This window comes from Astyanax mexicanus, chromosome 17 (genome assembly GCF_023375975.1).
Source record: "Astyanax mexicanus isolate ESR-SI-001 chromosome 17, AstMex3_surface, whole genome shotgun sequence".
Lineage (NCBI taxonomy): Eukaryota > Metazoa > Chordata > Actinopteri > Characiformes > Acestrorhamphidae > Astyanax > Astyanax mexicanus.
The window spans coordinates 15,307,827-15,332,389 of record NC_064424.1 but is presented as its reverse complement, the minus strand read 5'-3'; the positions used below and the strand labels follow the sequence as shown (position 1 = coordinate 15,332,389).

General features: G+C 37.4%; 1 protein-coding gene across 6 annotated transcripts in view; it reads left to right on the top strand.

Moving 5' to 3' along the window:
* The window catches only part of gria1b (glutamate receptor, ionotropic, AMPA 1b), a 94,687-nt gene that overhangs the window by 11,279 nt on the left and 58,845 nt on the right, over nt 1–24,563 (top strand). For all 6 annotated transcript variants that reach the window (XR_007425115.1, XM_007244537.3, XM_007244535.3 and 3 more), the window contains exons 3-5: nt 6,466–6,705; nt 20,727–20,911; nt 21,809–21,862. Coding sequence is in view for 5 of the 6 variants with exons in the window: in XM_007244537.3 (XP_007244599.3) it covers nt 6,466–6,705; nt 20,727–20,911; nt 21,809–21,862 (479 nt within the window). In the remaining variant the exon portion in view is untranslated. The remainder of the gene's footprint in view (nt 1–6,465; nt 6,706–20,726; nt 20,912–21,808; nt 21,863–24,563) is intronic.

Below are 24,563 nucleotides of genomic sequence, written 5' to 3'. Positions count from 1 at the left end.
TTATTTCAATATTTGGTAAACAAGTGTGTATTATTTATTGTATGACCTATTAGATCACTAATATCTATAGAAAATATTGCAGTGTCAGTTTTTTTTTGTAAGCTGTTTAACACAAGGGATTCAATTTGGGATATCACAGTTGGATGCTGGAAAAAAAAGAGTATATAATATGATAATTAGGGGTGGGGAAAAAAAACGTGTTTGTTTGCGTTACCTTATTGAAACAAATATCAGTGTTTTTATTAAAATGTATGTGCTCTAAGCTCCCTAAGATTCGTCCACCAGTTTGACTTACTAAAGTTACTGTTTTATTACTCCATATTTTGGTGCTAACAAAATGAATAGGGTAAACTTGTTGTGAAGAATTTTGGTTGTCAAATTCTGTAAATCTGACACAGTAATAAATACATCATTTCTGGTATTTGCTTATTTAGGAGTATTTTATTCTCTTCAGTAACACAGATGACTTGTCGTATCACAAAGAATTGTGTTGCTGTATAATAATTATTGCAGAATCAGAGTGTCATTGTTATCATGGGCAATGTTTTATAATAATTCAGTATCTTGAGATGCCCTGTGTATCCCAACCCTAATAATAATATATTTTGGAGACATATAAGTCTTTCAAACTAATGATTTTCTTTAGAAAGCTGTCAGTTTTAGCTAAAAAACGAATTGTTAGATGTCACATCTTGTGCAAGAAAGCAGTATAGAGAATATTAATTTACTTGATTATCAACTGACAATATCAAAAGCAAAATATAGACTCATCATTTAGTCTGCACACAGACACATATTACACACATGGCCAGGGGTGAGCAGCCTTCAGTGTGGCACCCAGAAAGTAGAGTGGTTTAGGGGACCTACCTAAGGCCCCAACAGCGGCAGCTTAGTAAAGCTTAGTTTCAAACCCACAACCCAGTTATCAGTAATTCACCACTGAAAAACCTCTGCTCCATAAAACACTTCTACAAAAAAGCTCATTTTTCTAGATCATACATAGACATGTGAAGCATGTAACAGACATTAACATATATATTACCTTGTATGTAAATTTATTCCATTTTCATCAATTGAATCAGGTTACACTGCAACTCGTATTCCCAAATCAGTTCCACTAATTGTAAATCAAAACATGATTGGTTGCTTCCTGTCGCTTTATAATTATGTTTTAAATCAGAAAAGGTTTAGTGATAGATTCAATTGTGATTCCATTCACATAACTGAGCTCACAGTTATATATAATGTATATTTTCTCCTCAGATTAACTGAATAAGTAAACTCACACACTTATGATTCCCTTTTGTGACTTGCAATGCTCACAAAACTAGAACAATCAGCCACCACCTCTTTTTTAACCAATGCCAGTGCTGCATCACTAGGCAGCCAAAGCTCTCTGAGGAAAGTGCCGCACCTCAGCTCTGATAATCTAGCCAACAGATGCCTGCACCGGCCAGCTTCACAGTCAGGGCAGGGGGGAGAGAATGCCTTTGGCCCACCAATAATAATAATTACATACAGACATTTTACTAGCAAAGCAAAATGAAAATGGAAAATTATACCTCTTTAATTCTATGTTTTAATTATCTCCCAGGTTATTATAAGCAGGGTGGATTCTTTTTAAGAAAAAATAAAAATAGTTATAATCCACATATCAAAATACTATATTCTCCTTAGACCTGGCATTCCATTTTTGTATAATTTAAGTCAAGCACCAAGTATGCAATCACTTTATATCCTGCTGTACTTTCAAATGACAACCTGGGCTTTTTAGGGAGGCTTTGAGTGCGGGGGTGTGGCCAACAGAGCACAGGGACATTCTTACATTCAGTATTCTTGATTTTGCAGTTCTCACATTTTATGCCAAAAACATGGGCAAGTGATTATTTTATGTTTTTTTATATTATAGAAATATGACAAATGAGATTCTTAATCTTATTCTTAAGATTTTAGAAAGTAAGCCACTGCTTTTATTGAGTGTCCTCTGAAGTGGACAACAGGTCTGATACTATTACAGAAAAAAAAAAAAAATATATATATATATATATATATATAATCTTTTTTTTTTTGGAAACATGTTAGAGCACACAAACCTGCCGGAGGATCTAACCTTTTAGTGTTTGGATTTGTTTCCTTCATCTGTCTGTTTTTTTCTGTTTATTAAATAAGAAGAATTGTTAGCAAAGGTCCACATAAAAATGAAAATCGTTACATAACCCTTACAAAAATCTTTCTTTTCCACTGTAACTTTATCTTATCCACAGTACTAAAAATCGAAATATTAAAAACATTAATCTGTGTCTGAGGATAATAAGCAATATATATAATACAATTCTGGCCATTTCTTGCTTGCTGGTTCCTTCAGCAGATCTATGCAGTTCTTGGCAGGTTCTCTTTTCCTGGTCTAAAGACAGGGGGAGCTGAATCTGACACGAGCCAGAGCGAGCCGATGCTGGCATTTTCCTCAAATCTCCACAGGGGAGCCTGGAGATCAGAGAGGACCGCTCACCTCTGGACGCGGGTGTCACAAACATCGAAGCATGAGGAAGATCGCCTCGGGCCAAAGGCTGTTTTTCCCGTCTGACCGCACATTCCACCTTGTATGCACAATCACAGCCCTGCTAGAAACGCATCCTGCCAATCTTTCCAAGCACCAGTGCTTTTGGAATCTGTTAAACCATGTTCTTTTATCTGCGAGTGGAAGAGGAAAGACAGATAAAAAAGAAGCTATGGTACGCACATGGAAATATAGTGTTATCTCTTCCAATGAGAGATAATGGCTTTGTGCAGCCTGGCACAGCTGTGTTATCTCCTGCAGCATAAGATACATATCTTGAAGTAATGACAGAACATTTGTTAATTTGCGCTATCAGTGCAGCGGCTGTGAGAATGCAGCTGATTTGTACGGAGGATGATGTATGAATGGAGCGCAGGGTGGTGGGTGGAGAGTGAAATAGTAGAGGCTCACTGTTAGAGAAGCTGCTCCCAGAGGAGAGTGGGCTGTTCTGGTATGGCTTGAAAGTTTGCTTTGCCTGAAGGTAAGATTTCAAGTTCATGTGTCACCGTAGTAGCACAGCCTTCATTCACATTCCTCTGAGCCCAAGGGAGCCGACATGGCTCAATGCAAATGACAAGACACTCTGCCGCAATGATGGGATTAGTGGGTCAAGTATGATGTCTTACTGTATTAGCTTCACTTCTACAGTAAAGCTAGTTTGGCCTCTGTAACAAATCCTGATTGGGCCAAAAATAAAAGAACAAAAATGCTTGTGATTTATGATGCTTAAAATAAACTAGGATAGATAAAAATAGACTTCTGAAAAGAAGTTTATTCAAGGATTCTTTATGAAGGCATTGGTTATATATAGAAGTATCACAAATCAAAGATTCATTAGACTGTTCATCCGTTTATCACCTACACCTGACAAGAGATCTCCATGCCTCTTGGTGTTGGGTTTTCCGCTCCAGCTGGTTTCAGGTGTACCCCATTCTTTTGGTGTCCACATCATGGTTTAGGCTTCACATGTTTATGGTCTGTCCTCTGTTCCTTTTGCCTTGCGGGTTCCAGGTCAATGCTTGCTTAGTGATGTTGGGGGCTGGTTTGCACAGCATGTGACTGATCCATATCTAGCACTGTATGTGTATCTCATTAGACATTGTGCATAATGGGTTGTGGTGCACTGAGGAATCTAAACAGTGCCCAGTTTGGCCATTGATGCACAGCACCAGTTTGTGACAGATTTTAAGTCACATTGAGCATGTTTTTTAAACTGTAAAACTTAGCTATTTAACTAAACATTAGGCAGTAAAATCCATATTTTTCTCTTCACTCCTTTCCCTTTCTTCCTCCTGTATTTATTGTTTCAAACTAAAAGCTTTCTACAGAGATTTGTCATTGTGAAGTCACATTGTGAATGACATTTGGAAGGAGTGTTAGCATTAATTTTGTGTCAGTGGGCTAGCACTAAAGAATGTATGCAGCAGAAACTGTGGCACATTTATGGTACTACGTAGAATATTTGTCTGTGTAGACTGTGGAGTAAATAATAATATAAAACCCAAATTAAATAATTATGCCCTGGGATGATGCCTGTCAAAATGGACTGAGCGGATTGACAATGAATGAATGAATGAATGAATGAATAAATTAATGAATGATCAGGAAAAGTGAATGAAGACGTGGCAAAAAGGATTAATGCTAGCAGATCTTTTTCTGTTCTGACCAACTCTTTTTTTCTCACACTCACCATGTTTCTTCTCCTCATCTTACGGAAAATTGAAAACTGCTTGCCAAGTCTCTAATCTCCTTCTCCATCAGCTCCCTGGAGTTTGAGAGATTTGGGATCTCTGAGTTCGGGAGCATGCAGAATGTTGCACGCAGGATACTGCGCATAACTGAGTGATCTCCTGTTGAGCACTAGTCTCTGATTTCTCATCAGTGATTTATTAGCTTTAAAAACATTTGACTGCAATAACACCCAACGTGGCAGGTGTATTATGAAAACTCTTGTCCTCCAATTAAAACAGACAGTTACCTTGTTACAGGTGCAAATGGAGATACACACGTGCATAGTAGCTACAATAATTAGAAAAATGAATATTGTATGTGTGTTTTAGAATGAGGCAAATACCACATATTTTATAAATAAATATTTCTGAAATTTCTTTCAGATTGTATTGGTGTTATCAAATATTATCTTGTCATACAAAATACTTGTATTTTCAAATGATAACTTAATAGAAGAAAGAAAAATGTCAAAAAAATTTGATTGGTTCTATTCAACATGAAATTGTGACTCAATGTGAAGAACATATAACAAGTTTAATTTATGTTAAAAAAGTGAAAACAGTCAAGTTGATTTCAGTTTCCCAAACGCATTTTAATATTGAACTGGTGGAGATAGTGTTTAGTGGAAGGTTTACTCAACCATTTAGGCAAAATCATTGTGGTAACATAAATGTTGAGCATTGCTCTTGACCATACTGCATGCTGTAACCAAAGAAGCTTGACTGTACCTTTCAAATCATGAATAATAATAATGTCATAACCCTGTTAGAATAAGGTGAATAACATGCGGTTCTGATCTAATTTATTATCTGTTCATGGCCATGTCATTGTGTCAGTGCTCTGATGAGTTGATGAGGCCTCGGGTTCATCCTGTTTTTGTGCAGATCATGAGGACACACATGGAGACGGGATAATGAATTCTCATTCAAACCAAAGACCAAAGACAATCACATTTGTTTAAATCAAAAGACCAGTCACACAGTAATTGTCAATAATTTGAACAGATTGATTAATTATGAGGGCTCAGCATAAAGTATTAATTAGTGAAGGTCCCTTTCACATCTATGACTTCTTGTTAATCACTTTAATGACACAATTGACACCCTTATGGAGTATTATTACATACTATATGAAGCTAGATATAATAAAATGTATTTAAATATCAAAGATATAACTTCCTATATTATATTTGGTACTTTGAAATTTGGACCAGTTGTCTGTAAGATGTAAGACAAGAATTAGAACAGAATTGTATGGAAATAGTTAGTTTGTCATTTAAGAGTTTGAAATATTTCATTAGAGAAGTATGAGTTTTATTTGAAACAGTCTTGCTTGCTATTGAAGGGCATTGAATGTTCCTGGAATTTAAATGGAGCTCTCTTCTTTCGGCATACTTTCAGCATTTCTTACGTAATTGCTTCTTAAGTAATTGCTAAAAAATTCAATGGATAAATGGTTATTTAATACTGAGTAAAATGTAAGATTAATAAAGTATTACCTTGAGTTTAATTTGATAAACAATTTTACTGTGTTTTTTGACATTTCTCTGAGTGCACTGACAAGTTACTTTATCACTTTTCATCATTCAGTCTTATGTATAATAATGGTGCAGTGTTTCTTCAAACACACACTTGGTATTATTATTAGAATTATTATTATTGATACTATAATGATAACACTATTCATAATACTAATTCCAGGTAGTTGGCCATTAGCATCAATAGTGTAGCTGTATACTCCAGGTTTAAATTCCTTTTTAAATTCACTAGCAGAAATAAACCTAAATAAAGCTTTCAGCATCTCCTTATCATGCTTGGCTTTGGTTCATTCAGTTTACTGCCTCTTCACAAACTCGCTGTTTTACACAATGTTCTTTTTAAGAACAAAAACTTATTGTTTACCTTTCTACCATCTCTCCTCTCCCTGTCTTCTTTATTTTTCAACCTCTGTTGTTCATAGTGTGTAGAGATAGGAAGACAGGGTGCTGTGTCATCATATGCCTCCACTTCCTGTATCTGTTGGTTTAGTGAAAACTCTGCAGTTTTTCATTGCAATCTCATGATATTTCATACCATTTTGAAGAAGCAGTAGGCTCCAAATGATGGGACCAAATGAGGTATCTAAAATACCTTCAGGAGTGGACTTCCTAACCTTTCTTTATCTATTTGTTTCCACAGTTTGTTCCCAGTTCTCTAAAGGAGTCTATGCCATCATTGGTCTGTATGACAGGAAGACTATGAACATGCTGATGTCGTTCTGCGGGGCTCTGCACGTCTGCTTCGTCACGCCCAGCTTCCCCATTGACACCAACAACCAGTTTGTGATCCAGCTGAGGCCTGAGCTACAAGATGCCCTGATTGCCCTTGTGGAGCACTACAAGTGGACCAAGTTTGTCTACATGTACAGCTCCGACTCAGGTAACCTTTTTCAACGCACACTTATAGTCTTAGAAGTAAAGGTTACTTAATGGCTCTTGGCACGAATGTGCAGTTCTAGGAAAACCTTTAACTGGAGGTTCATTAAATAACACAAACCTGCATGCAAACACATATACACACACTCATTTCAGATATGGATGTTTAGAAAATTTCAGAACATACAAATGTTCTATATGTAACTAATATTGCTTCTTCTACATAATTTCTCTTAAAATCTGTTTTTGGCCCTGACCTTCTGACTTTTCATTTTGGTTTGTTGGGTTGTGCTGCAAACCACAATCTGGACCAAACTAACAAAGGAAGTGGTCTCAATAAGGAACAACTGAACCAGGGAAAATTACAGGAACTTAAATAAAACATTAAACAACTAAAGAAAATTAAGAGCTTAAGAAATCAGTACACAACAGTTTATGCTGTCAATTAACCCTTATTATTAATTACATGGGCTGTACGATAATTATATATGTATACATCAGATACATCTAGTAAGTGCTATTATACTGCAGACAAACAGGACCATAGTTCAGTAAACGAGGACCAAGACCACCTCTTTTGCTTTAAATGTTGGTTATTTGGTCCAGACTGGTCCCTTTCACCCTAAATGTACAAAATGTTATCAGCAGCAAGAACCTCGGTTCAGATTTTTGTCCGGACTTTCAGGTGTAATAACATCCTAAGTGCGTAATGACTAGTAGCACAGGATGTCTCCACAGAGTTAGTCTATATAGCTTTGCTGCACAGAAGTCTTCTGTGAAGGCAAGAGTGATGTGCATCATTAGGACTGCCTGAGAAAGCAAAACAAATTCTAGGATGAAGTGGCAGTTTCTGTGATGGGTTCTTCTGCTGATGTGATTAAGGATAGAGTGTTTTATGAAGTTCTCAGGCTTCCAGTATATGGACTACAGTGATTTATAATGAGGAGCTTTCTGGAGTCTATTGAGAGAGCTTTATAACGTAGAAATGTGAGGAGGAACATGATGCTGTGCAGTACTATTGGGTTGAGCTCTGAGTGTAATGGCCTTTATGCTATAGTCTGACATTTGCAGTGCCTCCGGTGCTCAGTTTCAGCTCCTTGGGAACCTTGGGATTTCACTGTGGAAAGGGCGGTAATTACATTTACTTGTGGCCTGTGGTAAATTGCTGCCTTTACTCGCTTGACTTGCCATTAAGTGAATTTACTTGTAAATATTGTATTTATTAATGTAACTAAATAGTAAGCAGTGACAAAGTAATTGGCTTAGTGCTATTGGTGTGCTTTATGAGGAAAGGAGAAAGCAAGACAAAGTAAGGACAGTTGCGAAGGACAACTGGCATTATGTAACGTGTAATTCCTTCATCTGCATATGAAACAAGGCTGATAATGAGTTGTTGTTTGCTTAAGGAGCTCTTCTGATTCGCTGAAGCAGTGGAATAATTAATTGACATGTTTGCCTACCAAATGTTCACTGTCGCTGAACTGATCAAGGTTAGAGAGTGTACTGTGACACTCATGTTCAAACACCTCTGGAACCCGCCATTGCTCTACTGTTGCCTAGATACAGCAGCGCTCCGGCTCAGGGCTATTTTGAACCTTTTAAGTAACTCCTTATGTGTGTATGTTTTTGTTACAATCAGGCAATTCTATTCAAACATTCTGTCCAAACCAAACAGATGCTCTATTATGTTTTTACATTTAGGTTCCATTGTTCCGTTCAGGGACGGCCATTCATTTGCAGTTTTCCAACCAGCTAAAAAAAAACCATGGCTTTATTTAGAGATGCACCAAAATGAAAATACCAAAAAAACACTTGTCAAGTACTGAACATAGTTTTTGCAAGTTTTCATTTATTTTGCCATTTTATTTCCTATTGAAGTAAACAAGTAGCGTAAATGTGTTTTTTTTTTTTTACTTTTTAAAGAAGAAAAATCAATTGCACAACTACAGTTGAAAAATACTGGATGCATATTGAGCCATTTTTTTTATATTCCAGCCGTCAGGCCTGAGCAACCGCGCCCCCCCCTCCGGCACTCTCTGAGAGAGCACTATGCCCATATAAGGACATCCGCTCCTTCAGAGCGCACACACACACACACGGCTGCTCAGCCCTGATCACAGACTGGCTTCAGCTGCGGAGAGCAGTTTAAAAGCACGCTGCTCTCCTCCACTCTTCGCCGAGTAATGGTCACTATCATGGTCTGTGTTTCCCTGCGGTTCCAGCCTGTTAGCTGTCTTACAAAGCGTACTCTCAGACGATCCTGTCTTCCCGTTTTCCCGGTGTCCCCTTTGCCTAAGTATTTTCTGTTATATTTTCTTATTTTGTTTCTTTGCCCAGTTTGAGTTTTTTAGTCTAGCCGTTTTCCCTAAGCTCTGCTTAGTAGTTTTTCGTTCTAGTTTGTAGCCTAGTTGTCCCGTTTTCCCCGTTGTACCGCGCTACGCGCTGGTCTTATTGTTTTGGCCACTTCCTGGTTTTATTGTTTTGGCCGTTTTCCGTTTCTCCCGTTTTTCAGCTTTTTCTTTACTTTGCCCAGTCCCATTTTATTTGTCAGTTTCTAAGTTTGTTTCTAGTTTTCCCCAGTTAGTTATTGTTGCATGTTCATTGTGTTTTCATTTGTTTTCCATTTTTGAGTTTTATATTATTCCTGTGTTTCTTAATAAACACAACTGCTTCGTATTCCATCCCAGCAGTGTCTCCCTTTTCTCTCTCTCTCTGCCTGATCCCAGTCAGGTATGACACCAGCAGACAAACCAACAAAGCACAACAGATTTACCTCACTTTGCAGTGCAGTTTTATTCATGGGTCATTGCACACCTGCGAATATGCATTTGGTGGTAGTGGTGGTGATGGGGTGATTTTGTACTGATTTAATTCTTTCATGGTTGGCAAGTCTCATTATCGAAATATTGTGCCTTTTGGCCCTCAAAGCTTCAAACTAAATAAAATTCGATTTGATTTATTTTGATTAACTATCATATTTATACACAGACTACACAGAAATCATATTTTTCCAGCTTAATCACTTTTTATTTCCTGCCGTTCATGCATATACCTTGTCATGGCGAGCTTTACAACACGGTGGACAATTTTAAAGAAAAAAGCATTTCATGGGTTTACCTACAGTTGAAATCATATTAAAATGTTCATGGTGATCTTGTTGTGTTATTTTTCCATGGTACATATGTTCTTCTAAAATAATTTTAATTACCTGGACAGCTTAAGCTTTACCTCAGTAAAATACAGAAACAATATGAGAAATATTATGGGAAAGTAATATTATAAATTACTGAATTTGCAGCCAGTGTCTTCAGTCCCTTGAAAAGGAAACAGTATGAAGGATGTGATGGTTAGTTTTAATGGTCCAGCAACACTGCCGTGTCTGATCCACTCATACCAGCCAACACACACCATGTCAGTGTCACTGCAGTGCTGAGGGGTCCAAACCATTCTCTGTACAGCACTTTGGTCAACATCTGTTGTTTGAAATGTCCTTTGGAAATACAATTGACATTGACATTGACAAAGAACAGGGTGAAAGGAGGATAAAGTATGCAGTGAAACAGAAGGACTACAGTCTATGGTTATGCTGTGATTTTTGATGTTCATCGGCAGATTTCTTCATAAGTTCATAAGTTTAGACAGCAATCTTTATATAGAAGCAAAACAGAACTGTGAAGCGGACAAATCAGCTTCAAAAGATTTTTACCATACATTTACATATTTAGCAGATGCTGTAATCTGTGAATAAAATCATTCTGTACACTATGTGAGACTTCATCCTCACATATTTATCCATTCAGAGCACACCACAGTGACAGATGAATGTAATGTCAGCAGTTGTGTCTATAATGCTCGTATTAGTATATTATAGCAGTGATTATGATGCCGGCCTGACCCCGATCTCCTCTGTGCAGAGTACTGCCTCTTCACTCGGCTGACAGAAACCCTCTCACTGCAATGAAATGGATTTTTGTTAATCTATCCATCACACAATGGGTGTAAAACAATAGCCGCCGTGGGAGGAGTGTGAGGGCGGAGGATTAAGATTTTTAGACTTACTGAAAGATTCTTAATTAGAACACTGTATTCATCAAATGATTACTAAAGACATGTTTTCTATGCAGTGCCAACAGCAATGCATCCGCCTCCTATCACACCTCTAGTGACTCTCTCCATTAGAATGTTAAGTAATTTACCCCAGTTACTGTCAGTTTACTTTGAATTTAAATGAAGCTGCAGCCAGGATGTCCAAAGTGAGCAATAGTAAAAAAAAAAAAAGAACAGCAAAAACAATAAATACAGTAAGCAATTGCCATTTCTTTATTATTATATCCCAAAAGTATTACTAACTGCATGTTAATTATTAAAACTAGTAACTGATCATTTATTCTTTATTATACAATAAAAGTATCATAAGGCAAAATATTATACACAATTTAATTAAGTATTAAATGTAATTAAAACAAACAATCAAATCTGAAAAGTATGGAAAGGAAAGATTCAATAAACCTTTAAAAGATTCTCTCGGTATTACAGAAATTGACCTTATGTAATCAGAATGTATTAAATCATGCAGAATATCATCCATCATTTTAAGACTATAATGTTCTCTCAACATCAGTAATTTAACATAATGTGACTTAAAACTGTTGAATATCCCAAAAATTATCCAAAAAATTAGTCAATACATTAAATAAAAGGGTTCTAAGACCCAAACGTGCAGGTGCTCAAGCACCCTCCGTCCCCCACTCTGCACGTGCCTGGGCAACACTATAAACAGCCTTGTGAAAGAAAGAGTGTATGGAAATGTTGTGACTGGGGTTTGTAGGTAACTGGGGTGGCAGGGGGCATTATTATTATTACTAGCATCCCTAACTTGGACCTCCATGCCTTGTGCATCCATACTATTTTTAAATGCAAATTGAACTGAAGAATATCTAGAAATGAGAGATTTTCATATTTTAAATGCAACCAGAAATCAACTCCAAGGACTGTCTGGATGTGGGCCTTTTGAATTTTGCTGCTTGCTGTGAAAACCCTAATCTGCAGAAATGCTGAAGAATGTGCTGCTGTGCATTGATGTTAGTTATGGGTGCAACTGCCTTTACACTACAGTCTAAAACTACTGCAATATGAGCGAAGAATTCCATATTGTGATTTGCCATCCTTAGAGCTGGGCAGTGCATTGTGAATGTTTATATATTCAAAACAATTCTTTACAAAAATATTTAAAACGACAAGATTGTAACAAGTTTTTTGGTTGTTTAATGACAGTAAAACAAAACACTGTGTGCAATATTGTGGCACATTCAACACCTGATGTATCTTGCAGTATTATGACCTGTCACTTTTTCAGCAGTTCTAGTCCAATAGGAATTAAATCAGTTTTAGTACACAGCACCCAATTCACTTCTTTTTCAACCCGAGGCACGGGAAAGTGAGCATCATGTGGAGATGGAAGGTAATTAAATGAACACAGCCTCCAGAACGTCCACTTGCCAGTCTGCACAGATGTTTCCCGAGCTGAACTATAATAAGCTGGATGGATGGAACGTGTCTGTCTCCGCAAAGATGTGCAAAAGGCAGTCAGAAAAAATTGACTCACAACAAGTAGCTGCTTTTTTGATTGAAATGAAAACAGTTCCCTGAATTGGCCGCGAACGAACACGGACGGAAACGGAAATTCAATTTGTGTCTTGGCGTGACATCTGGCGAATGTGCGACGCTCAGGTAAGTTGGACAGTGGGCCAAACCTCTTTCTCTCCGGCCTTTAGCTCATCTCCCTTCGCTTCCAGTCTTATCGCTGCTGCTGCAGGAGCGTGACACGACACTAAAATGCAAGACAGATAGCGTGCGGCGTCCATCTCTCTCTCTCTCTGGCTTTCTCTATTTTCTCTCGCATGCACTCTCGCTCTCTCTCACTGTCTCTCACTCGTGCGCTCGCTCGCTCTCCAGCCTTATCTACAGGTTAGTGCTGCTCAGTGGGCGATAAAGCCGCTTTGCTCGCCGGTGTGAGGCAATTTCACAGCTGCCGAGACCTGCTCCAATGATGCTGGCGAGGAAAGAGCGACAGCACGGCCAAAAAGCTGGGAAAGCATTTCGAAACGCAATAGGACACAGTTTTTTAATGAATGGCATTGTGTCCAGCGCACTGCGCTTTAACAGTTGACAGCCCCAATTCTGGTGTTTTGGTGCAAAACCAAAGTATCCCACTTATAATTAACAATTCCCTGCTTTAGTTGCTGCTGAGCTGTGTACAGGAACAAAAAAGAGGACATGAATAATATGGAACTCAGGTTACTGGGGAGCACAAAATGTCCTCTAGTTTTATGCATAGGCATTTTGATTTAAGGCAAAGAGTTGAGATTAATAAATTTTGGTATGTTTATTTAAATATTTTTTTAATTGTTTTTAGATTGTGAATTAACATCTATATTTTGAACTTTTTAAAAATTTCCACATTCTGGGCTATGTTTCCGAAATTCATTTTAAAATGGTTTCAGTTAATTTGTCTTCGTCAGTCTAAACACAATACTTTAAATTAAAGAAAGAAGTAACCCATGTTAAGTCAAGTATTTAGACCTGTCACATAGGTTTTGTTTAAAAGCAATGACAGTCTCAAGTCAAATTTTTAGGAAGTTTCTCCATCAAGACTGAGTCAAGACTGAGAACAGGATTCGCTAAGACTAGGACAAAACCATGACCTGATGAATTTTTTTATATAAACATTAGTAGAAAATTTAAAAATGTTCATTTCAACAGGACAGCTTCACAACGAGGCAGAGATAAGACTGATTTCACAGTTTAAGGCTGAAGAAATTGGGGCTCATTCTTAATGGTCTTGAGACCAAGATCGAACTTGAGTACTACAACACTAACAAGTTCTGGGAATGATTTTCACTCAGGACTGCTAAATATTTTTTCTGCTTTCATCATTCTATCTATTCTGACTAAAAATATCCCCACAGCAAAATACTTCCACCTCAGTGTTTGACTGTAGGGATGTTATTAATGAGGTGATGCTCAGTGCCTGGTTTCCTCCACACACGCCATTGGGAATTGTAGTTAAATAGTTCAGTTTTCATTTCATTCAGGTTCCTTTTGGCAAACTCCCAGTGGGCTTTCATGCATTTTTACTGAGGAAAGATGTCTGTCTGGCCAGCCTACCGTGAAGACCTGATTGGTCGAGGGTTATACTGATGGATGTTCTTCTGTTAGGCCCACCTAGGATACAGGATCTCATTCATAAATATCATCGTCTGTGAGTGCTCAGTTTGGCTGATGTGCCATAGCTATTAAGTTGGTTCCAAACGTACTGTATTTCATTTGAATAAGTGATGGAGGCTTCTCTGTGCTCTTGGGCGTTTTCAGTGATGCAGGATTTTCTTGTATCCTTCCCAAGATCTGTGCCATGGCACAACCCTGTCTTGCAGGTCTACTGGGCATTGGTGGCTCAGCAGTTTGAGCACCAGGCCATTAATAACAAAGTTGTGGTTTTGATACCTGGATTTGGCAAGCTGCCAATGTTGGGCCCTTGAGCAAGGCCCTCAACACTCACTGTTTTCGGGGTGCTGCAGCAATGCCAGGAAGTACCACCCTGGGCATGAGTACTCACTGTATGTTACTGAGTCTTTGTGTTCACTGATGTTTATGAATGTGTGTTTGGTTTTCTACGCTGTTAAAGCACAAATATGGTCACTATGGTTGTTTGTTTCATTGACAATTCTTTTGACCTAATCGCATAAGTTTTTACCCTGACCTCATGTAGACAGATGTTCACCTTTCTCGATTATGTCCAGTGCATTCAGTTTTTTCAATTATATATAGAAGCCTGTTTGTTATTGTCATAAGAAGGAAATAAAGCATTCAGCATTACTTATCACGCTTGATAAGTATGAGTTTACTAAATTATCGAAAAACAAAATGATACAAGCTGTACAAGGTTAACATTTACCAAAAAACTGACTGCCTTTCTTTGCCTTTCTTTCACCCACATAGTTTACAAAATGCTGTAGAATGTACAATAATATAAAATAATGTACTGAATTAAATTTATTTATTTCATAATATGTGACTTAAATCTTATTATTCAGCTTAAATAAACCAAAGCACAAAATTTTGTCAATGTAAAAATACTCTATGAATATGGAAATTATATACACATCATTTGTATTAAGTACATTCTGTGCATCACTTCTTTTCAGTATGCGTTTCAGAATCTTACCTCTGCATTCTCTTTGTAGGCTTTGCTCCTCCGATCTTGTCTAAATATAATTCTACTTTTTTAGTAAATGATATGCACTGCTAATGTATTATGCAAATGAAATGCAGTAGGGCCTAGATTAGTAGACAGCTTAGACCTTCAGTCTACTGTGGATTCTCTCAGGAGGATCTGCTTTAGCCAAGTTAAAAAACAGCTTGGGGTCCCAAAGATATAGTGGGAACTGAAACAAACGGTTAAGCATCAATATTTTGATACATGCTAAGCACATGAGACATCTTCTTAAACTTCCAACAGGGAGACTCTCAATCTCATTTTGCCAGCAGCTCACAACAACAGCAGCAATTATCTAGTACTACTCTAATTATTCATCTCCATGACAGGATGTGCAGTCTAAGCTTCATGATAAATGCAAAATCATCTCATTGCATAAATTTGCTTATCATTTCCGTCTTTCTCGGAGTCAGATAAGGTCAAGTTTATGAATTGCACTTGGAGGCGGTTGATCATGGTCGCCAGATGGGGCAGATTAATGTCTCAGGCTAAACTCTCATAGCCTCATATTTCAGTAGCCGCGAGGTCAGTTGTCGGGGAGCTGTGTCTGATTGGCTGGCTGGTTTGTATTCCTAGTGTTTGGTCTGCTTAGGAAGCAGTGCTTACAAACAGTGTTCAGTGGCGTCTGCAGGTGCCGGTATTGATCTGCTGTCTTCTTTGAAGGTGCAATGCACTCTGCCTCAGGTCGAATTTGACTTGCACTGTTTCTTTGAAGTTAAAATTCTGCAGCATTTAGCATGTCCTTCATATTGGCCAGTTAGCTTATCATTAAAGCGCACAGGACAAACGCTGTGTTGGAGAGCACAGCCTTTGATCCCGTAGCTTCAAGACAGAGTCTGTCAGCAAACTCGCCAGATTCAGCCAGAAATGTCTGCGTATCTTTTTGAAGTCTGTGAGTGTAGCTGCTGAGCACTTATGTGTTACTTAAAGAACAACATCTGAGGTGACCAGTTTGATCATTAGATGCAGTTTACTTCAGTGAAGTTCAGTCTAAAGCTGCAAAAAATGATTTAAAAACCCATATCTCGTTATGCCTAAGAGAAACAGTAATATACCATAGGATGCAATATTTTAAAATCCTTAATAAAGTAAGTTCAAGTATTAGCATATACAAAAAAATCTGTATTTAAACAGTAAATATAACAGTGTATCTATGTAATGGATATTTTCTAGAAATACCACGCTCATTTACTCATACTAGTATTGCCTTGTGCACTTTTCTGTGCTAACAAACAGACAACTCTAGTCTCCGGTAACCTAATCGCTCAAGTTCGAATTGTATAAATATTCAGTCCCAGATCCACAGCACCGGAGATAACATGAGTGAGAGAATTAGAGATCGAGAGCATGCAATAAGATGACTGAGTTGGGTAAATACAACAGTCTCAACTTCAAACCCCAGCAGCTCAGCAAACAGTCCTTGCAATGAAATTATAAAGCACTTTGTCCAGGCACTGTTAGTTCACCTTGACATCCCATAAGAGGCACCCACATGCAGTTATAAAAAAAAAAACACTGGTAAAAAGTGAACAAAAAATGCCACTCCAACTGCTCTGCCTTTTCCACTTGTTCTTTCCCTCCTATTTACTTCTTGTTTTTTCATCAGTCTCATCTGATTGGCTCATGTGGTCATGACATCACACAATCACACTGGGGTGATAAACATATGTGCTTAGAGTAAAACAAATCTCTATTTTTATTTAAGTATAATTTGCTAAAAATAATCTTGTTTGCAAAAGTACAAAACATGTTCAAAAGAAAACAAATAATAACTAATTAAATGTTGCCTTGCACTACTTTACACTAACAACTACACTATTACAAAATGCTCCAAAAAAACCCTAATTCTAAGTAGGTGTCCGTGTCAGAAAGTAAAAAACTTGAAAGATATTGCAGAACGTTACAGAAGTCCTGCATATGAAAGATTTTTTGTATGCCCGGGAAGGTTTATGTGATATTCAGCCGCAATCAGCCAATTACATTTAAAAGCTTTAAAAACATTCATCGGCCATTTCTAGTTTTATATAGCATTGCTCAAAACCCATTTCTTGTGCCTTTATTTTTACACTAACAGTAGCCTCCTGCACAACACAGCAGAGAGTCACTACAAGGTGCTCAAAAAAATCTTCATCCCTGTCAAAACATCCTTCAAATGCTGAGAGAGAGACGTTTTCCAATTAAAAGATATCTCCCTCTGTGTAACCTAACACTTTGAGCTTTTAATTGATTTCGTAAGTCCTACATGTGAGTTGAAATCAGTCATTAATAATCAGTCAAGCTGATTGCAGGAAATCGTCTACTGAACATAAATGGAACCTCTTTCCAGTCACTTGCATGTATTTTTGTACCTCTTTGTAGTCAAAGTAGATCTTCCTGGGACGAGCGGAAGGCACTTACCTCCAAATCAAAGATGACTGAGGCGAAATAAGAGAGGGGGTCCTTTTAATAAGACTAATTATAGCGATGTGTCTGCTACATGGAAGACAAGCTGTCATGATGGGGAAAGAACTCCTGTTTGAAGGACAATCTGTAGTTCATTCTCTCATTAGCTCACCCCCCCAACCCCTCTTTCAGTATGCAGTGAACCAAATCAACTGCCTAATCTGAAGAGATCAGGAACATATAGTTCATTTAGCAGCTTGGTGGTAAAGCTAACTGATTTGAAGCAGGGTTAATAATTCTTTTATGTCCTGCAGTATAATACAGAAAATGCAGCATCATGAACTCCCAATCAACTTCTCAGCGCAATTTTTGACAACTTCAAATCCTCATCCAGAACTTTATGGGAAATCAGTGGAATAGTCAGCTAGAGTCAGACAGCTTTAGGTTCTCTGTCCTAGAGCTACAGGTCTTTCTGAAACAAAAATGTATATGTATTAGTAGGTATATATAAAATAACAGTCAAAACAATAAAGTAACAAATATGGAATTATTTAGTGTTGGAAAATAGGTTAAAGAAGGAATCTATTTGAAATTATTTAAAGTAGCCAAACTGTTATCTTAATTTAGTGTTACACTTTCTTTGTACTTTTCTTAAGCAGCTAAAATGGAGCTGAGATGCTTTTTTGTTCCAAACCTTCCAAAAGGAAATATATCATCCTATACTTTCGATGTTTTACATATTTAGATGTAAATGTAATGAAATGTTTGGTGAAATGGTTCTGAAATCATACTGCATCTATATTTTCAGTTAATGAGAAACATACCTACAAATAATAGTAATAATAATATCTTGTAACTATAATATGCTGTATATCTAACTATAGTTAGAAACACACTTCAAAACAGAATTCACATTGTAGATTCAACCCACTGAACACACACACAACTGAACTGGGTTGATGATACACACACCCAGAGCAGTGGAACGCCCACCTGTCACTGCCTGCAGGTTAAGGGGGTTCAAACCAGTCACCTACCAGGGCCAAGCCCAACTTTTTTTTTTAACTGCTGACACATAAAAGCATTAAAACATGAGTTACTATGTAAAACTGCATGTGCATTTTACTGCATTTGTAACATTTTGTAACGCTAAACCAGGTCCATGTATTATTAAAAAAACTAAATGCGATAATTCTAACCAATGTAATCATGTCCATATCTGTTATTTATTTATTTATTTAGGTATTTATGCTTAACATGGTTTGTCTGTTATTACTTCCCCACTGTGTGTTTATCCACGGTCCCTTTAAAAAACATAATACTGCATGTATGATAGTGCTCTATCTAATCTTAGACATGAAAGCAATATGGAGGAAAACTTAAGCACAGAACCTACTGAGGAACTATGAAAAAATTGTCCATTATTCAGTAAAATAATGTTCAAATAATCATAATACTGTTTTGAGATCACATCGCCCAGCTCTAGTTTAAATATTGAAACATTAAAAAATACTGGATATTGTCATCAGCCAACAATTCCACCAATCAGTTCATCCCTTAATACTGTAAGCATATCCCCTGTTCCATTTTGGTTGAAAGTAATAGTTGTTTTCATCCACTTCTCTCACAATCTTTTTAACAAAATAATGCTGGATAGAAGTGTTATATAGAGCTATTATAGCTATGAAAAACTTACACACCAGGGAATAACATGATTATTACAGTTGTATTGCTTCAGCTGTCTTACTCCTTGTGCTTTTCATAAAATATCTCACTTGTTATCCAGAGATTTACTATGCAAAATATTTTGTGGGACTTATGAAAGGAAGGCTATTGCCCCAAGTTTGACACACATTCAGTAGCTCTGCTAGGCCTCAGTTCTTAGTAGTATCTCCTCTGTAGGGGGTGAGTAGAGAGCAGTGGAGATGATGGTTGTCAGGAGGAAAAAAATCTTCTACACACTTCACAGACTTGACTTGCTGTGATCACCACAGACTCTGCATAATATGGCCAGATTAAGTGACTTCAAACATCCCTCTGCCTTTCCCCTCTGCCTGCCGAAAAAGCCGGCATTTCCATTTTCCTTCAATTAAACAGAAAAAAGGCATTTGAAGTTCAGCACAGGCTCGGTTCACATTCGGAGGGAGTGAACTGATATGAAAACCCACGTTCATCATAGCTGCAGAGAAGCCGCTCAAACCCCCTACTGCTCTCAGGGACAGCACTTTCTGACAGCGGCCTCTCTCGCACAATGATGTGTTTGTGTTTTTTCCAGAAAATCCAAAGAACAGCTAAGCCAAATCCCTAGACTTAGAGATAGAGCACATTCATAGTTTCCAGGACTAGTACAAAAAATCTTATACAAAATGACACCTTATGCAGGTAGGAGGCTGGATGGATGTTTTCAAACAATATTACAGCTCCACTCAATATTTGGCATATTTCTCCCAGTACTCTTGGGATAAGTTGGGGAGTTGGGGAAGGAGGTGGGTGTTGATCATCCAACATCCTGACCTTATTACTAACACTTTTGTCGCTGAATGCAATTAAGTCCTCAAATCAACTGCTGTGATTTCAGATGAAATACTGAATGAAGAGGTGTTTCAACACTTTTGTCCATATTGAGTATTTTATCTAAGTTAGGTATTGACAGTTATTTATACTTAAAGGTATTCATAGAAGCAAAAATAAACCATAAATAATTGTATTCATTGTGATTTAAATGTCCTTAAATCTCCTTCAATCTCTCAAATATGCAGTGGAAATAAACTTTTCAAATATTACTACTCTGGTACAGAAGCACTGTTAACAATCAATAATAAAAGTAGGATATACATTTTCAATATTATTGTATATCATGATAAAAAAAATAAGTTTTCTAATATTTAAACATAGCATACATAATACAGCATTTAGCACTATCCGGATAAGATTAGTTTCTCCGGTAATTTTAATCCTGTCCGGACTCACATCTCTGAGTTTCGTCACCTCACATTTAATAAAATAACTATTTGTCCACTGCCATGCATCATAATTACACTTTGGGCGTGCATTTCCACAGAGATCCACAAAAGCACAGCAGTGAGTGGAAATGGAGGAGCTACTAAACTCAATGTCATGTGACTGAGAATGCCAAAAAAATGTTGGCATTTTGTCGCTGACATTCACTACAGATTGCTTTACATGAATTGCCTTTTTCTGTTTGTTTAAGTTTTTGACCGTATCATCTAGTCCTAACTAATACTGTTAAATTCCCTCATAACTAGTTACTTGATTAAATGCAGTTCTATTACCACCTCTATGTAGATTGATGAATCATTGATGCTGAAGTCTGTCATAATTCAAATCTTTCTTTTCCTCTTGTCTAGGTCTGACAGTGCTTCAGAAGATCCTGGACACCGCTGCAGAAAAAACCTGGCAGGTCACATCCATCAACTTCGACACGCTTACAGAGGCAGCCTTCCTGAAAGCCATCCAGGACCTGGAGAACAAAAAAGAGTACAAGATCATTTTGGACTGTGAGCTGGAGAGACTTAACTCCATCCTCAACCTGGTGAATTTTCTTACACCTCTCTTCTGACATTAATTATAGTATGTAGTATATAGTATATAGTAATAATATATAAAGGGATAAATGGTGTTTCTTCTAGTAGCTGTTTGAGGCTTTATGATATTCTAGAGTAATAACTACAGATCTTATTGCTGAAAATGGGACACGAACATTATCTTAAAACAGAAAACGTATATGTAATACAGACAAGATTTAACATTCATAAGCCTCCCCTAAAGAGGCTTTGGCTGGCTTTTAACACATATTGTTAGGGACCCTATAGCTTAGCTTATGCTTTCACCAGAAGCCAAGGCAAACCAATGTTGTTTAAACTGTACGGTTATATTTGGGTTTGTGCCCCAAGTAGTGCTCAGAATGAATAAATTACTTATTGGCAGAGCCTGGCTCACCTTATGGGGAAACCTTATAGGAATTAGATTTTTGAACAGTTAACAAAAAAGGAGATCATTTTGAGCATTTTCTCTGTGTGTGTTTTGTTTAGTTTGGCCAGATTTGGTGCTTAGAGACCAGGGTCAGGTTTATTTAATTGTGAATCTCAGGCATCTAGGACTTTCTAGGGATTTGAGAAGATTGCCATAACTCACAGGTGTGTGTGAATTCCTGGTGCACATGTAATCATTAAGGCCCATAATTGGGCTGCCCATGAAGACAGATGCCAAATCCCCTCCCCCAGCCCTTCTTGTGTAGTTCCATCTGCCCCCCACACTCTGCTGATCTCAGATATTCCACTTATAGGAAAGGATGGGAGGTGAACAATTTAAATCCTGAAAGATGGGACCAGTTAATTTCTGTCTGGGGGACATACTGAACGTTAAACTGTGAATATGGTTATATACACATCAGGTGTTTAAAATGTGTTGCTTGTGTTTTGCTTTACAGATAGCAGCCCAGCGAAAGAACCTGAAGAATTACCACTTCATTCTGGCAAACCTGGTAAGTGATATTTTGTCTTCTAAGTAAAAAAGTTGAGTCATTGGACTTCCAGTTGAAATGCTAAACAGCTCATCTGGACTATTAAGGGTATTGCTCATTTTGATCTTCAAGTAAACCTATTATTTATTTAGCCTTTATTCAGTTAAACAGGTGCAGGATTTATCACCTTTCTGGATTGTGTTATTTACAGTTAAACAAACCCAAAATTAGAAAAAAAGCTTCAACTAATTTGTGCTGACTTGGGCCTACCATATTTATTTCAAAATCTAGCAAATCTGTGCAATTGAACAGCACAGATAATAACACATTTAAAACATTTTACTACTCATAAATAGCAGAGGATAATTGTAGCCTCTTCTTGATTTACTGATCTAACAAAGCTGTTACGAAATGAAATGAAGTTTGTTCTATCAGTTGGAGTATTATTGGGTCTAATTGAAAGACATGCCAGTTACACCTTTAGCAAGATGTTAACATAAAACTACTGGTTGCTACTGTAGATTAATGTGCATACTTCCAAAAAGCAACTTTCAATTAAGCAATAATACAAATAGCACTGCTGTGCTGCGGTCATAGACACAAGGCCGCAGAACCACTGTTCCATTATCGCTGTTTATTGAAAGATGTTGAGTTAAAGAGGATGAGAAAATATGATCTGTTTGGTTATAAAAGATTGAGTTAAAAAAGTTCCATTGCTGCTCTGTTTGTAGCTGCGCTGTTTGGTTTGTAAGCGCTGCATCATTGCAAGGTAACCTGTATGTGGTGGAGTAATACATGGATAATACATTCAGTTACATTGCATTACCGGCTGATAATGGCACTCATAAAACGTCTTTCAGCTAATCACATTGCAGGGTCGGAACTATCTGTGGTATAATTTAGGTAACAATAGATTGAAAAGTATTACGGTAGCTCCAAAAAATAACAACAATATTATGTCCTGAGTTATTTTTCTATCTAGTACATGCTCAAATAAGCTAAATTGACAGAAGACTCCATTCATATCTATATCAGTATCTGTATTTAACATTGTGCATGAATGAGCCTTAATTCGCAGTACTCTAACTTAGTAACTTTTACAATTGTTGTCAGACTGACGGTTTAACGTTTATTGAATGACTGATTTAAGACAATGTTTAGGTTGTGACCCTTTAAACTATACTTGCTAATTTATCTTTTTTTTTAATGATTACACTATTCATTAACTCGAGTCACTCAAGATTGTTTTTCAAGTACTTAAGTAACTGTGCACATCCCTAATGAATGATTGATACTAATTGGTAAACATGATGTAAATTACAATTACATTTGGCAATCATGCTAACTTCATGTCAGATGCATAGTGGTCAGTTCTGATGTGCAGTGCTGATTTGATATATTTTAATAGGAAAATGATGGACACCATTTTTTCAGAGTACCTCATCAACCTCTGCTGGTCAGAGACACTGAGCTCACTTAGCTTCCAGATGCAATCTAGCAGGTCAACCTTAGCACATCAGCTGCGATAGTAAGGGAAAAGCTCAGGCAAATCGATAGTGGCGTACCACCATTTTTGTGTACTTACTCTCCCTCGTTTTTTTTTTTTTTTGTGACCAGAGCAGCCATGCTTTTAAATGCAGAACACAAAGCAGACAGATTGCTGATTACCCGCTGAGCCGGGAATTATCATCCCTACTTCTCCTGGAAGGCATCAACATCAGACACCCTTTCTTCTGCAGCTGGGGGAGTGTTGGTGTTGTGATTGTGTGTATGTGTGTGTGTGTGTGTGTGTGTAGGAGGGTGTAGAAGTGGTGGTCTGGGAAGACTTTTTGTTTTAAGGCTTCCAGCGTCTGCTTTGCTTTCACTCTGTGTTGCTGAATGATGCAGTTCTATCACACAGCTTTATGTAAACTTTATATAACCACTGCAGTGCTGAATTGTGCTGGATAAGTAGTCACACTCCAGCACGCATTGTCCCAGGTCACTGTTTATTTGCATCTGATAAAACCCACATAACACTCAGCGAGATGGTGTTTTTCCAGAACTCACAGGAAAGACAATGGGGTTTCTGTAACATTAGCCAAATGAGCCCTGCATGAATTAAGTTAGCAAAAAGCAGTGAAGTGTAAATCTCTTTCCCTTTAACTTACTTTAATAAAATAACTTTAATGCAGTATTTTACACAACACAAGCTATAGGGAGTGTAGGGAATCAATATGCATTCTTAAAAAAAATTAAAACATGTAACCGGTGTGCAACTGTACACACAATTTACAATTCTATGTGCAGCAGCGTTTGGGCCTCGTGGTGAGAAAATTCTCATTAATCACAACAATATGTGATTAATCATGATTAATACTAATTTACAATGCTCCTATTTTAAATTGTATTACATTGTTTCTGCTAATCATAGTTGTGAAATGAATGCTACCACCACATCACAGCTCACAAATTAAAACAGTAAAACAACTTGTACTGCTAAAAACACCAGTTCATTAGATAAACTGGTGGATTATACAGGTAACATGGCAAACTTCAGCAGAACAGAGTGTGTGTGTGTGTGTGTGTGTGTGTGTGTGTGTGTGAGAGAAAGAGAGCAGAAGAGAATGGAGCTGTAAGAAATTGGGATTAGGAGATTTGATCCATATTCCAGCATGAAAACAAAATAGTCTACCTTTTGAATTTAACAGCAGTGACACTGTGTTTACATCACTAAATAAAA